Raw genomic sequence first — 16,730 nt, forward strand, 5'->3', positions numbered from 1 at the left:
TCTTGACATTCAATTCACTGAGGCCACCGATGCCTATTGTAATATTACATTTTTCTTCTCACATTTAAATCGAATCTTCAATTCGAGATCTATGGAACTTTATAGTAAATGTCAGAGTTATCAATAGACGGATAAACTTTTTGACGGAGAATTTATTATCGTAAATGTTTGTTGCATTGTTCCATGGTGTCACCGAGGCTGGGTTGACAGAATTAAAAAGATAAATGGTTTAGTTAAATAGAGATGATATATATATAAAAATTTAAAATAACATTTTCAAATTAAAGTTTTATTGAGAACAGATGTAGAATGTGAATTCTAAACTTATAAGTTATAATTTTTTGATGACGTGTCTGTGGAGATCGATATTGAACAGGGCGTTGGTTTGGTGACTTTCAACTTTGCTTTTCCTGTTCAGCTCTTCCTTCTCTTCTGAAAAATGGCTTGCTACAAGTATTGTTGTCGTAGAGTTTTGCTCTAAATCATTTTCGTTTATTAATGTTGTAGATTGAGTTTTATATAAAATTTTGTGCTGTTTTGGTCAGATTTAGTTGTTAATGTAGTAAAGCCAATAGCCACTGTGTTTCAACTGTAAACTAGATAAGTATTTTAGTTCGTAATAACTCTTGAAATAATTAGTCTTAAGATATTTTCTCTTTCTGTATTTTGTGTATTTTCATCTGAAGATTATAAGTTAATTTGCTCTGAAAACTGGATTTCTCATTCATAGGCAATAGATCCATTCACAGTTTATCAAGAATCTATTTTATTGGAGCCGACAACTATTCTTAGGTTGATAGGTGTTAAATGCTATTCCAACCGTTTAAGGAAAAATTGGTAGCACGGCGAATGTTACCCCTGGTGTGGGACTCGAATTACAAAATAAATATGTCCCAAATGGTACACTATGAAATCCCTGGTTATAAAAATTATTAGTAGGATAGATATCTTGATGGGTTGTGAATGGTTTGTTGCTGAGTGGGAAATCGGTTCAAGAGAGATCAAGTCCTAATGAATATATTATCTGTGCAGACTAGCAAAATGGCATACAATATGAAAAATATTAAAAATGATGATGAGTTAATAGCTGCCTTAACACAACTGTTTGATGAGCAAAATGCTAATTTTGATGCTAGGTTTGATGATATGAAGCAAGAATTTGCTAGCATAAGACTAGAGCAGGTTAGTATAAACCTTCTATTGAAAAATGCACATGAAACATTGAAAGATAGTCATGAAGATGAAAACAAATTGAAGCATGATAATAGTAGTGTTAAGTTACAAGATCAACTCATACAAGTTTCTGACAATGTAGGCCTAGTTACTGTTGTTGAAAAAGTCAACCATAGTGAAAGTGTAGAATTGAGTAAAGAAGTAGGTAGGGAGTTGTCTTCATTGAAAGTCAACTATCAAGAAAGTACTATTGCTACATTGAAAGTTAGGAAAATTGTAAACAAAATGAATGATTACATGAGACAGGTTTCTGTAGAGGTTAGGAAAAATGTAAACAAAATGAATCTTGCTTTGAGTCAAGTTGATGAGTTCAACTTTCAACTGAGAATTGAAAAGGTGTATGCAATGCATTCTCAAGTGAACATGACGAACTTTTGTAGGCAAAACTGCTTGGTTGAAACTAATGAACCCATGAATAAAATCATGCTATTGAAGAAAACAAAGCACAAAGTCACGATTGATGTATTAGTATTCAAAGGTTGTTTCAAGTTGCTTATTTACAAGATGATGACAATGAATCACATGATGAAAGGGTATTCCCCAACACACAATGATTAGGAATCCTGTGTTATGCCGGGATTCAGAATAGCATAATCGCTACACAGTGTATGGTAAGAGTCCATAATTGTGTCTTTTTTCTTTCCTGTAGCCTATTTTCTTGGCCCTTAATCTTTTCAATTTTCGATTCTTTCCTGTCTTTGTGTAATATTCAGTAAATTTCTTCTATGATGCATATCTTAACCAATCTTGTCCATAGTCATTTAAATTTGTATTTTTTCTGAAATAATTTTAAAAGTTGAAATAGTAGCTTATTTTCCTAATCTTTAAATTGTTGATAAAACTTAACTTTTCCAAAATCTATCCATTGTTGTGTAAATAATTGTTTGCTTGCGGTATATTTTTTCATCATGTATTACATATTTTAATCATGTCTATTTTTTTTTTTAGGTATCATATTAGGTAATTAGGTTTTTCAGAGCAATTTTGTCCCATGTTCTCATCTTTCATTGCATATCGTGCCATAAGCCATATGTAATTAGGTTATAGTTTTCTTCTGGGCTTTTAACCCATTTTGCATTTTATTTTTTCTTTGCTGTCCAATACTTTGGATTTTTGGTAGACAAGTAGGTGTGATTTTTTTTAGAGGTGTGGGCGTGAACCACATACGGCTGGACTCGATTATCTGACCTACTTGTTTGCGATATAAAAACCTTATGACTGCAACATCAAATGTTTGTAAAACCTTTTGCATACTTTTGTTTTTGTGGTCCGATACTAGAGTCTGCTATCACATTGCCTTACAGACATCTAGGAACTATCCACCCAGTCACAATAGTCAACACATTTTTTCCTTCACCAGTTGTTTTTGTGGGAGTGATAGCTCACAATTATAACAAATTAGAGTCATACTTGGAATTTACAAAATTCCATAGTAGTATATTTTATTAAATATACTTCCTCATGAAAGTTCAGTACTGACATGTAGGATAGGCTCTAATTAATCTTTCTCTTCTTTGTATTGTTTTAGGGAATTTATTTACCCAGTTTTCTTTTTCTCTTGTTTGTATTTTTTAGGGAACTTATTTACCCAGTATTTCATCTTGATCATCTTTGTATCATAATCTTGAAATGTTTATACTTATTATACAGTCTTTAAATTTTAAATTATTTTAAAAATAATTGGTTTAATTTAAAACGTTGTGTTATATTATCAATTGAAATGAGTTAAAGGCTAAAATTTTTCTAAAGTGTTTTGTAATTGATATTTTTTTTTTAAATTTTAAAACTGTTTGTTCTATAAATTTTGATATGATTGATTATCGTTTGAAATGGATGCTGGAGTGTATGTAGAATTTTTAGTGGGGTTTGTTGATTAGAATTTTGCTGGTATGTGATTGTGTTTTGAGATGGAAACCCATTATTGCCTAAAGAAGGAATAACAGAGGTTATGACTTAGAGAGGCAGTAATGAGATAATATTTTTGTGTTGATTACTTATGTTGATTGCCATAGATGCAAAATAATGATTAATAATGTTGATTGCCATAGATGCAAAATGATGATTAATTATGAATATTGTTTGCCTTTGAAGCAAAATATTATTGATGTTTTGAATGATTTCTTGTTTAATGTTTGATAGTAAAGTTTTGTCATGAAATGTAGTTTGTGTTTAGAACATTGAAGAGTCGAAATAAACTATAGTATCCAACAAACGATGATTAATAATATTAAATAATTTGCTTTTTATACAATTTTTAAAAACAAAATTAAAACTAAATAATTTTGAAACCCTGAATGATAAATCATAAATGTGAAATGAACATGCTATAAATGAAATGTTATATTAAATAATAATGAAATGCAAATATATTATGAAATGATTGAATAGAAGACCAAATGTCTGAAATTATTGAAATATGTATTGAAATTAAATTTTTGTTGTGTTGTTATGATGTTTGTTTTTTAAAATTTTGATAATGATACAGGGTGTTATGAAATTATATTTCTATTTTGAAGAATGGATTAAAATTTGATATTTGAACAGTGAATAAATGAATGATTTTTTTTTTTAAATTTATCATTGATATGTCCATATTTCACAATTTATGTATTGCTGACTGTATAATAAGATGTTAACAAATTTCAATTTTATATTGTGAAGTTGTGCTCCTGGGGGGGTTATCTCTTATGATAGAGTCCCACGTTATGAAGCTATTGTGAGAAGTTGTGGATTGTAATTCCTTCACAGATAATACGATGTTTCTGGTATTTATAAGAGCAGTCTCTAAATTCCCTCTTTTGCGAATAAATTCACAAAAAATTAAGGCCTTCCGGCTCGCAAAATTACTGGGTTCAAACCTCAGCTCTAGCTCAGTGGTAGAAACATGAATTTTATAAATACAAATAATCACCATAAGGTTCAGTGATCGGTAATTGGTAATTCTTACCGCTGCTTCTATGAAGTTCTTGAAGAATACCAGTAAGGAAATTAAAAGAATATTTGATGACTGATTATCAGTAACCATGTACCACTAGAGAATCAGGACCAACTATAGTTGTTTCTAGTTGATTCTTAAAACGCTCGTCGTGAATACAAGTATTCACCAATATACCCTTTCAAAATTCCTTAGAACTTACAACGCCAGTTCTTGAAGCTCTCTGGATCCTTATATGATATAACTGGAACCTTATTAATATAATTTCTTAATATACTTGTTCTGGCTGATAGAATGAATATCATCAAAGGATGATAAATATTGAGTGTTCTGAATAAGGTTAATATTATTTGATTCTATGATTTTAAGTGCTGCTAAATATTTGTTGGTACCAAAACAGTTCAAACTATATAACACGAGATGAGTTGGGATATAATAAAAAATTCTATAAGTTTGTATGCTGACATAAAACACAAAATATATTCCCATAAAACAGATATGCATAAATATTCAATATCTCTATAATTCACTTAAATAATCTATTCCTAAAATCTGAATAATTATCACAGGCTTTGCTAACATTCACAATGGTGAGTTTCAAATTCATAAATATATTATTTTTAATACTGGTACTTAGACTTCCAGTCAATACAAAATTCTACCAATAAAAACCTGTTCGGTCTATAAGTTTGATATGGTATACTTTGTTCAATAAACAAAAATTAATATTTAATAAATTAATATTCAAACATGAGATCTCAGGGATTTATATGAGTTCGGGCTGTGCATGGAAGTAAGCTTCCTACATATAATAAATAAATTTATAAAATGTTCTTATGGACTATGTGATATTGTTCAACACGTGGTGACTTTTTATTTTAATTCTAATTAATTGGAATAGCGCTTTTTGTTTTAATAATTACCCCCACTGAACGTAGAAAAATGAGCTCATTTGGTTTGACTTATCACTCACTGACTGAAGTTCTAGATGTTCTCGTGGATTGAATTAATTATTTCCAATAATTAATTAGGTAGGCTCCTTTTCGTCACTGCTGGGCTAACGCGTGATCCAGATTTTTATAAGTTTCTTTCGAATTAAAGCTATTTTTATGGGAATCTTTACAATTACGAACTCCTTGACAGCACTGAGTTCACAAATAATTAACATTCAACAAACATACATTACATTTAAAAAAGGGTTTGGCTTAATAATTCATTAAAAATTTTTTAAAAGGAAGAAGAAAAAACCCTAAACTCCATGTGCATCCTCTCGGGTTGGGATCTTAAGCCAGAAGAAAGAGGTTTTCAGAAAAATTTGCCTCTTCCTAGAATAATTCAGTAAGCTACTCTCTGATTGGCCTTCAATTTAATAGACTCAATACAATTGGTTGCCTTGGGAATCAGGGCTTCCTCGGCTTTATAATAGAAAAAATTAAATAAAAGAAGTTTTTATACAAATATATGGAGTATTTATCTTAAATTGAATTCATAAATAAATCGTAACATACGATTTTAATAGATAATACATTTAGTTTTTATATGAGTTTTGTATACTCTTGATTTATCATGCTTTTTTGGATTATAATAAATATTTATACAGAAATAATAGTTGTTTGCATTTCTACACATCGACTTCCTTTAGTATACATAATATATCCTTTATGAGTGAATTTTATATGATTCAACCGGTCATATGGGTTGATCGAATAATCAGCTGATTCGTTCAGTATTGGTTCTAATAATTATCGATTTATCCAAGATCGACTAATTCTTTTCAAAACGTAAACAAGTAACTCTAACCTCAATGTTCATGCATTTTATTTTTTTTTTTTTTATAATCCGCCAATAATAATTATGCCGCTTTATAATTTTTTGATCTTACCAATGGGTTCTTATAATTATTAAATCACAATAATACATGTTTTCTTATCGTTGTTGATAATGCTATTACTCCTAATCGCTAATAATACTTGATTTGAGTTGATTTACTCTTTGGATAGGTCTAACCTTCTTTCCAATTTTATAGTTCTATTACCTTTCATTGGCTCATTTAAAAATATTTGGTGGTTTCAAATTACCATGTGACACAAACGCCCTCTGATTTCTGATTTAAAACGACAATTCGAGAATATAATATAAATTTTATGATCCAGTTGGTTTTGGATCAGAAATCATACATGTTACAAAGTCTGCTAATAACTCTACTGAGAATCCTACCTCCTAACAATTCAACAACATATACAACAATAAATAAATTCCATTCAAATACATACGCCTTACATCGGCCAATCTCCTTCTACACACAATACACAATATAAACTATCTCCTCCTCCATACATAATATAAATTTTTTTTTTTTTTCTAATCCACGCTCTGCCCTCAGGCCAGAAGCACATTTGAACGTTGGTGCAAAATCATTGCCAACCTAACAAACTGGTAATTCTCCGACTTGCAGAGTATAACATATTTTCTCCCTCAACATAGAACAGTGACTTGTACATTTTCATTTCATTCTCTTGCAGAAATTGGGCTTTGTTTTCATATAATGGATATTTTTAAGGATAATCTTTGGTAGGTTTTATCAACAAGAACTTCTTATTCCTCTAATACATTGAGACTTGGGATTAATGCTTTTGGTGGTAACTATGCGGTTTGATCATTTGGCGGATAATTTTAGTGATTTTCTTAATAGTTTATACATAAATAATAATAATATAATATTTTTATAATATCTCTACATGCAATTCACATTTATATGACACTTGATCTTCTTATTCGGGGTATCAACTTTGATGATTTAATAGGCATTGACTACTCTGGTTTTCGTAGTGGACAGCTGGTTTACGTTGGCTTCGGTTTATCACTTGTCGCCATCTTGATGTCTCTTCCTGCTACATGAAGGTAAGTCGGCTTTTAACATTAGAAGTTATTTATTCTCTTGTTTCATTAATAAGAAAGGTGTTAAAAATGGTTTCTAAATTTTTTATTTCTTTATTTTCAGGTGTTGTTATTCGACGTGGATACTCGTCTGCTAATTAAGTTTATTGTTGGCGTTCGTCGGGTATGTATATCTTGTCAGGTAGGCCAAAGACGTTTAACCAAAATATTATTGTTTATATCCTTATCGCTTAGTGTCTCGATAATACGGCTTGAGATTATAAGTATTTGGCTTTGATTCTGTGAATTGTTCGGCGGTTTTGACGACCGATTCTCCATCAGCTCTCTTATCTTGGATAATTTAGAATATTTGCTTTGTCTATCCTCAACTTTTCTGGGTTTCAAATTGGTTTTGAAAATTTTTGAATTGATTCTCTTAGCATATATCACGCCCTCATTTGTCAGTACTTTAATAATATTTTCTTTAATTGCTATCACAGCCATAATAATAATAATATTCACGAAATAAATCAATGTATTTATTGTATTTCTTCCAACATAACCTTTCCATAAACAACAATCGTATAATTCCATTTTCGATAAACAATGTACTATTCCTTTCGATTTTAGTTCACACGTTTTACCCTCCATTATTATATTTGCAACATAATTTTTACCTGACATCATAGTCGTACTAATAGTCATAACAAAAATCAATGCCAATGCCTGCGCCAACACTAATAACTACGCCAAAATGCCAAAATCTGCGCCAATGCCAACAACAAAAATCAATGCCAATAGCTACGCCAATGCCTGCGCCAATGCCAATAGCTACGCCAATGCCAAAATCTGCGCCAATGCCAACAACAAAAATCAATGCCAATAGCTACGCCAATGCCTGCGCCAATGCTGATGCCAACACCAAAATCAACGCCGATGCCTGTGCTGATGTCAATAGCTACGCCAACGCCAATGCCAATATCAACGCCGATGCCAAAGCCGACACCAAAGAATACGCCAATAGCAATGCCAACGCCTATTGCTGACCAAGTATCTCAAACTTCAACACTACTGCATTACCTGGAGGTAATTGCCATCCATGTTCACATTCACAACTTTGAATTCAGAAGAACAGTCACAGTATCATGAAAGAATTGATTCAAAAAAAATCCTCTCCTAAATTATTCCTGTATGCAGAACTCTAAACCTTGAAAGCTGAAAATATCAAAAAAACCAAACCTTACCTAAATTAATCCTCACCTAAATTAATCCTGTATGCAGCGTCTATCTCTTTTCCAAAAAACAAATTACATTGTCATTTCAAGCCTGAAATGTACATTGTATAATTACAAATATGATACAAAATTTATGTGACTCTGTATTGAATTTGGAATGCAGCCGTCTACTACAAACATGAGGCAATGCTAACTGAGATGTCACCTGTATCGAGTTTGGTATGCAGCCGTCTACCACAAGCATGAGGCAATGCTAACTGAGATGTCACCTGTATCGAGTTTGATATGCATCAGTCGACTACAAGTATCAGCCCAACACTACGTGCATCCAGATCAGCCCAACACTAACGTCATCACATTGGAGTCACACTTAACTGAAAATCATACTGAGTGCCTTAATGGACTGTTTTCCAAAATGTGCATCAATAAAATCAACTGCGTAAATAGTGAAAGAAATGAACATTTTTTGATTTATTGAAATTTTATGTGAAAATTAAATGTAACAATTCATCAATTCATTTAAAAAAAAAATAATAATAATAATAATAATTTTTTTATTCAACATACTAAATTTTTTTTTATGCAATAAAAATTAAATTTTTCTATCTATTAAATTTATGTGCAATTTCAAAAAACTATTCTTTACATATTAAACTTTCTGTTGAGATATTTTTCTTTAAATTATAAAGCTAAATCAAAAGTAATATTGATATTCTATATTTTGAGATATTGTTTGGAAACATATAACAAACGCTATTGATGAATTTTTATAATAATTTTCAATATTTTTGGATGACATGTATTGTTTTTTTTTCTAGAAAAAATTGTTACTGTTCTCAAATTTAAATTTCAACAATTTTCATTAGGGTCAATGTAAATTTTTTCTTTAAATTTTCAAACAGTAAAATTTTTTTATGTCAAGAGGGGGGTATTTGTAATATTACATTTTTCTTCTCACATTTAAATCGAATCTTCAATTCGAGATCTATGGAACTTTATAGTAAATGTCAGAGCTATCAATAGACGGATAAACTTTTTGACAGAGAATTTATTATCGTAAATGTTTGTTGCATTGTTCCATGGTGTCACCGAGGCTGGGTTGACAGAATTAAAAAGATAAATGGTTTAGTTAAATAGAGATGATATATATATAAAAATTTAAAATAACATTTTCAAATTAAAGTTTTATTGAGAACAGATGTAGAATGTGAATTCTAAACTTATAAGTTATAATTTTTTGATGACGTGTCTGTGGAGATCGATATTGAACAGGGCGTTGGTTTGGTGACTTTCAACTTTGCTTTCCTGTTCAGCTCTTCCTTCTCTTCTGAAAAATGGCTTGCTACAAGTATTGTTGTCGTAGAGTTTTGCTCTAAATCATTTTCGTTTATTAATGTTGTAGATTGAGTTTTATATAAAATTTTGTGCTGTTTTGGTCAGATTTAGTTGTTAATGTAGTAAAGCCAATAGCCACTGTGTTTCAACTGTAAACTAGATAAGTATTTTAGTTCGTAATAACTCTTGAAATAATTAGTCTTAAGATATTTTCTCTTTCTGTATTTTGTGTATTTTCATCTGAAGATTATAAGTTAATTTGCTCTGAAAACTGGATTTCTCATTCATAGGCAATAGATCCATTCACAGTTTATCAAGAATCTATTTTATTGGAGCCGACAACTATTCTTAGGTTGATAGGTGTTAAATGCTATTCCAACCGTTTAAGGAAAAATTGGTAGCACGGCACTATTAATTGTTCTACTGATGTCTATCTTGACATTAAATTCACTGAGGCCACTGACGCCCATTAATTGTTCTACTGATGTCTATCTTGACATTCAATTCACTGAGGCCACCGACGCCTATTAATTGTTCTATTGATGTCTATCTTGACATTCAATTCACTGAGGCCACTGACGCCTATTAATCGTTCTATTGATGTCTATCTTGACATTCAATTCATTGAAGGCACATGTCGCCTGTATTTAACTTGGACAATTTTTACATTGTATTTAATAGCTACCCTTAGCTCTTAAGTGTCAATTTAAGGCCACTGACACCTATTAATCGTTCTATTGATGTCTATCTTGACATTCTATTCATTGAAGGCCCATGTCGCCTGTATTTAACTTGGACAATCTTTACATTGTATTTAATAGCTACCCTTAGCTCTTAAGTGTCATTTTAAGGCCACTGACGCCTATTAATTGTTCTATTGATGTCTATCTTGACATTCAATTCACTGAGGCCACCGACGCCTATTAATTGTTCAATAAATTGATGTCTAACTTGACATTTAATTTACTGAAGGCCTATGCTGCCTATATTACTTTATTCTATTTGTTGAGCACTATCTACAGCTCATTGTCATTTATTACTATTCCTTTTGTAAATCATTAAGATTGAATTTGCAGCAATAACTTTTCATTATAGCACTCAATTTATATTCGCAATTCAGGTATCATTAATAATACCTTTTCGATTATTGTCAGGCTTCAATGGTCATTAATGTCATTGACCTAATTTCATTTAAATTTTGTATTTCTCTAACGTTTTTTATCACATGTTGTAATTATCCCAAGATTTTTCGACTCAATCTACTTACAATTGTTTTTGTATGTGGCCATCTGCCTATTATTATTTTATTATTATTAAATCTTATCTTGTTGACTCATTTGGTCTTTTATTGGCGTACTTACCACACTTCAAGCAATCAGTATTTTTATGCACAGAATTCAAAGATTTATTTGTAGGTATTAATACCAACTATCATTCACAGTCCACTGCCCTGACTTTGGATTCTGTCAGTCAATGAAAATGTTTAATTTTTTTACACCATAGTTGAAACATGTTTGAAATTTGTGTTATAGGAAAATGAACTGATTCATAGATAACTGTATCCTTTATTATTACAGATGTATTAAAATGAAGACAGGATACCCTGAAGATTTCATGCCTACCAATCTTAAAATCGAAAGAATGGCATCTGTATCTAGTAATGACAACAGAGTGTCAGTCAAGGACGAGTGGATGAATCCTACTTTTGAATTCTACATTTGCAATAGCCCAGAGGTAGGCCTAGCAAACAATATTAATTATTCCTGTATCAGATGCTCACTAGAGTCTACTATTAGTCCATCTACTGCCATCAGGTATATAATGCCACCACTACCTAACCTTACATAATTACAAGTTGTCGATTTCACACATCAATTGAGGAGTAGGGTGGAAAAACGACCTGAGTCAAGAAATCAAGTTTTGTGTAAATTGAGTTTGAAATATTTAGTACACATCTTCATTATTTCATCAAAATGCAATATTCTTGCAAGTATTTGAACTTTATATACTATTTTCAATGCTATTATTCATAATTAGCCAGTAATCCAAGGCTAACTGATAAACTTATTTATCATTGATATAAGGTGTGTTGTCTCAGGTCGTTTTTCCATAACCCTGGTTGTTACAACATGTTCAGAGGTTCAATAAAATGATGAAAAACCCGTATCAAGAGTAGTGATAATGATAATATATTGCTCATGATATTGGATGATTAATAAGTAGGTAATAAAGATCTAAAAAATGTCATTTGGAAGTGAACAATTGAAGATGATATTTTCTTCTTAAACACATTTCTTCCCATAATCAAGACTCTGGAATGTTACATGGTACTGTTCTGTTTTTCGGGAAATTCATACACCCAATGTTTTCAGCATCGGATTCTTCTTCAGGAGCGTCTTCTTCATTATTTCCATCATCTAGAGGATAATTGGTTCCCTTGGATGTATTAATGATCTTCTTATACCATTCATTTGGTAGAGAGTTAGTTGGGAGGATATTTATTTATTTATTCGTTGATATAGTTACAAATCATATGAATATGATCGGGATAGAACAACAGGCATAGCCCAAAACTATTCTGTTCCCAAATTTATAATAATGAAATGTCCGAAAAATAGGTTATGTTCTCACTAAGGAAATTTAAAGTTCAAAGTTCTGTCAAAGAATAAATATTAACTAGAAATTTTGAATTTAGAATGATTAAAATACTAAATTATAGTCAAATTTTGCACTTAATATCACCGCACTTTGAATAAATTAAGTTATTTCAGAAAATTTTGAAGCCAAAAATATACACACAACTTTCAACTAGGCACAGCTGTTACAAACTATTTTTAATATTCTTTCCGAAGAATGGACATTGATATGATTGTCCAAAGCTCAGCCAATTTATGTAGGTGCATTACAATATAATCTTGTATAGTTATTCCAAATTGCTTTTTTCATATCATATACAGTTCAATAATTATTTTCTTAGTCTATATTATGTAAATTCATCTATAATTTTGCTGTATTGTAAGCTATTGTATATAAGTGTATAAGCCAGTATATACTGTAATCTACATAAATAAAGTACCTACTCAATCAATCAATCAATCAGCTTCTTCTTTGGTAAGAAAACAAAATAAGGATTTCACTGGCTGCTGGCTCACAGCTTGTCAGCTGAATAATTTCAGGTTTGCCACACAAACAAAAAATTTTCACAACTCAATCATTTTTCAAGATACAACAACATTTTATGTACCAATAAATCTGTTCAGAACCAATTTAATAGCGGATAGAATGAAGCGTGTTGCGGAAAACGACACAAGTGGCCTCGAGTCGTTTTTCTACCCAGCTCCTCAATTACAATAGCTCATGAGCGATTGCTCCAACCCAGGGGGTCACTAGTTATTTATTTATTTATTAACTTGGTAAATACTACTAAATAACGTCCAACCTCTCATTGGTTCTTATTTTACAGACTGTTTCTCTCTTTCACCGCGTTGTGGAAACATATTCTGGTAAAACGACGGTAGTACAGGACATATTCTACGACAATGACAGATTGCAAGTTGAAAAGATGAAAATTCATAACAAAAGAAGTAGGCCTACAGCTAGGATAAAGGTGATAACTTACAGATCATATAACAGTTGGTCTGTGGAGAAAAAATTCAGTGAGTATTTTCTATCAATTTTTCCCGACAAATTCTATTTCAATCCAAATAAATGCTGTAACCACTACAAAGACTTCTGCTACTGCAAATATTGACAACAGGGTTGACAACAGAGCTAGATGGAAATTAGATGAGCTACTACCCAAAAATAAAATTATTCTACTAAATAAGTGGTCTTTGGGGTGATTTATTTTGGATTTTCGTTTAATAATAATTATTCATTATAACTATTGTATTTTAATATAACTTTAAAGTGAAAAAATCTGGTGTGGCGCACTCACACAACTTTCCTTGCCGTTATGAAAATTGATCAACTGACGCTAGTGTTCCCGCGCATATCAAATCTACTATTCTAAGATCTGAGACAGCTGGTGACAGGACAATAGCGCTGCAGACACACGAAGTCTGCTATGTCTTCATAGTGAATGATTTAATAGAATCAACAGTTTGCAATTGAAATAATATAACATTTTCTCAAATTTCGAGCTTATTTTAAATCTTAGGTAAAAATGTTACTGAACATCATAATTGTAGAGATTTTCATGCTCAATCTTTTCCACTCGAAATTTTTCGTTTAAATTGTATCTGAAGCCTGATAATTGAGAATCTAAAATCAAACTTTGCATAGATGGGGCGGAGCTCCTGAAATTTTTACAGATATGGGACTTGTGGCAGTTGATAGAGCTTATGGATACTATTTTAGGTATGAATTTGATCAAAATCGTTGGAGCCGTTTCCGAGAAAATCACGAAAAACCCTGTTTTTGACAACATTTTCGTCATTTTAGCCGCCATCTTGAATTGCATTTGATCGAAATTGTTCGTGTCGGATCCTTATAGTGAAAGGACCTTAAGTTCCAAATTTCAAGTCATTCCGTTAATTGGGAGATGAGATATTGTGTACACAGACGCACATACACTCATACACACACACACACACACATACAGACCAATACCCAAAAACCAGTTTTTTTGGACTCGGGGGACCTTGAAACGTATAGAAATTTATAAATTTGTGTACCTTAATTTTTTTCGGAAAGCAATATACTTTCCTTACCTATTGTATTAGGGCAAGGAAAGTAAAAACACTCACATTCCTTGGTGTGGCAAACTGAGTTTCTGTCAGGCTTGATAATGTGCAACACCAGCACAAAACGGTCGTCGCCACACCAAACAATGTGAAAGCTTTTTAACTTTGAAGTTACCATATATTAAAATACAATAGTTATAATAATATTGAAAACAAGATGGATAACGAACAAGGAATTATTCATTAATTAGCATTTGAATAAACGCAGTTTCTCATCAATTTCCATCTGCAAATTCTATTTCTTTAAATGAAAAAAAACTAAGAAATTGTCAAAAAACCACAGATTTATTGATACTATCAAGACCGGTTTCCGTTATCACACCATTGTCAATATCTGATAAACTACTCTGATATACTCTGAGTTTATCAGAGTGTTAAAACTCAATTTGCATCATCTTTGATCTTTGAACTTAGTGCGTTGCCTGATCTTTGAACTTAGCGCGTTGCCAGTATAGCCAACATTTGGCAGATTTAGTCTGCATTGTTTTCAATATTTGTATCTTTGTAATAATTTCAATTTGTTGTCTAGTATTATTTGATTAATTTCAAATTTGTCCTTTTTCACTTGCTTTTGAATAATATTTGTATTTTGTATCTTCATTCTTGCATTTCTCACTTGCGTAAACCATTGTAGGTAGGTTTTGCTCCACTCGGTTTGCCGTTGCACTCTGTGTGCTGTTTCTTTGTTTTCAACTCGATTCCAGAATGTGGAATTTGGCCAGCTCTTGTTTCAATTGTCGAATTTGATTTAATTCCAGCTGAATATTCAGTACTTTCATGTTTCATTGGCATATTTGCGATAAATATTGGCCTAATTCAATCAAACAACTTGTATGTCTTCACGGATTGTGTTTGAATCTCAAACTTCTGGTAGGTGTAACCTCACTTAAAATTTGAACACGCTTTTCTGAACTCAATTTTTAGAATTTAGTTTAAAGCTCTTTCCAATTTTACATTGTTCATCTATTTCAATCTTTTTTAAAAGATGTCAATTTAGAATTTTGATTCTATTGCATTTCTGCAAAATTCCAAGATCATCAAGATTGCTTGATGTTTCTACAAATCTTTATTTCATATTCTTGTTTTCAAACTCTTTGTACTCTGAACTCTGTGTAGTTCAGAGCGCTGTTGCTACAGTCAACATATTTTCTTACCGTAGGGTATTTTCTTTTCCTCTGTCCACAGTTTGGATTTTGAGAAACTCAATCAATCTCTCTCTACATCTCTCGAAGCAATCTGCTACCGAATCTGTTCTACAATTCTACCTACGATCGAATCTTCCAATAAAGGTCTGCAGTCTCTATTGACAGTCAAAATTGCATCCACTTTGGGGTTCCATATACCCTCCCACTCACTTGGTCGACTGTGCAATTTAGCATTCCACTTTGGGGTTACATATACCCTCCCACTCTCTGGCCGGTATGGTGATGATGATTTCCATTGCCGGAGCATTTCTTACAAATGCCTACAATCTTCGACAGCTTTCAACATCCTCAAGATATTCAGGTTGAGTAATTGTATATTCATCATAAATTTGTAATATCATCCATTCTTATTCATTCATCTGTCTATTTTCATTCATACTGCTATTTTTCATTTACTTATATAGATTTATCTTACTTATGAGCTGTGCCTACAAAGGCAATCAAAGAGTTTGTCATTTCAGGACATTGAATAATATTCAAAATTTTGAATACAAAATCATTTTATTTCTTGAATTTGTTTTTTTTTCACATTTTTAAAAGTCTTTACAATTAGCATCACATTCAACTTATGTATTTTGAAACTTACATCACAATTAATTCAACAATAAAAATAACAATTATTCACTATTTGATTTTGCAATTATTCGCATTACCTATTGTTTTGGTAGGACGAGTTGTATTCAGGACTCAGCCTACCTGGTCCTCTATTAATTTTGCTACCAGAAAAGTTATTTTGATAGATATTAGGAGTATATTTATCATTATATGTTTTGGCCATCTCCGGTCCGGATACTTCATATTGACATATGCTTAGAAAATACATTTATTCTTATTCATTATTTTACATCAATTGTGTAATGATTATTGTCTTATACTTTCATTCATAGTGTTTATTTCTGTATTTTCAAGGGTAATATTTGTATGGAGTTGCTCATACTGATACATTCAACCAAGCACTTATGTCATTATTCCCAACAATTGGATACAACACCAGTAGCCATCCAGTGTAAGAGGAGGTCGAACATTTTCAATTGAGGTATCGTTCCAATTTTCAATATGCCTCCTAAAGGCAAACGAAACAGCCTTCTCACTGTGAGAAGTGGCATCATTAAAAATCTATCTTGGCTTTATACTGAATATTTCAATTTTAAAATCAATGATGAAA

The 16,730-nt window shown here is 31.5% G+C and overlaps 1 protein-coding gene across 3 annotated transcripts in view; it reads left to right on the forward strand.

Annotated features, from left to right (window-relative positions):
- The window catches only part of LOC111046212, a 33,062-nt gene extending 16,618 nt beyond the window's left edge, over positions 1 to 16,444 (forward strand). The window contains exons 2-4 of one of the 3 annotated variants that reach the window (XM_039425597.1): positions 11,193 to 11,349; positions 13,079 to 13,271; positions 15,546 to 16,443. In XM_039425597.1, coding sequence (XP_039281531.1) covers positions 11,193 to 11,349; positions 13,079 to 13,271; positions 15,546 to 15,667 — 472 coding nt within the window. In that variant the 3' untranslated portion in view covers positions 15,668 to 16,443. Of the gene's footprint in view, positions 1 to 11,192; positions 11,350 to 13,078; positions 13,272 to 15,545 lie in introns of all 3 variants that reach the window. The other 2 variants (XM_039425598.1, XM_039425599.1) reach the window with 2 other exon arrangements.
- Positions 16,445 to 16,730: the final 286 nt, after the last annotated feature.

This window comes from Nilaparvata lugens, chromosome 4 (genome assembly GCF_014356525.2).
Source record: "Nilaparvata lugens isolate BPH chromosome 4, ASM1435652v1, whole genome shotgun sequence".
NCBI lineage: Eukaryota > Metazoa > Arthropoda > Insecta > Hemiptera > Delphacidae > Nilaparvata > Nilaparvata lugens.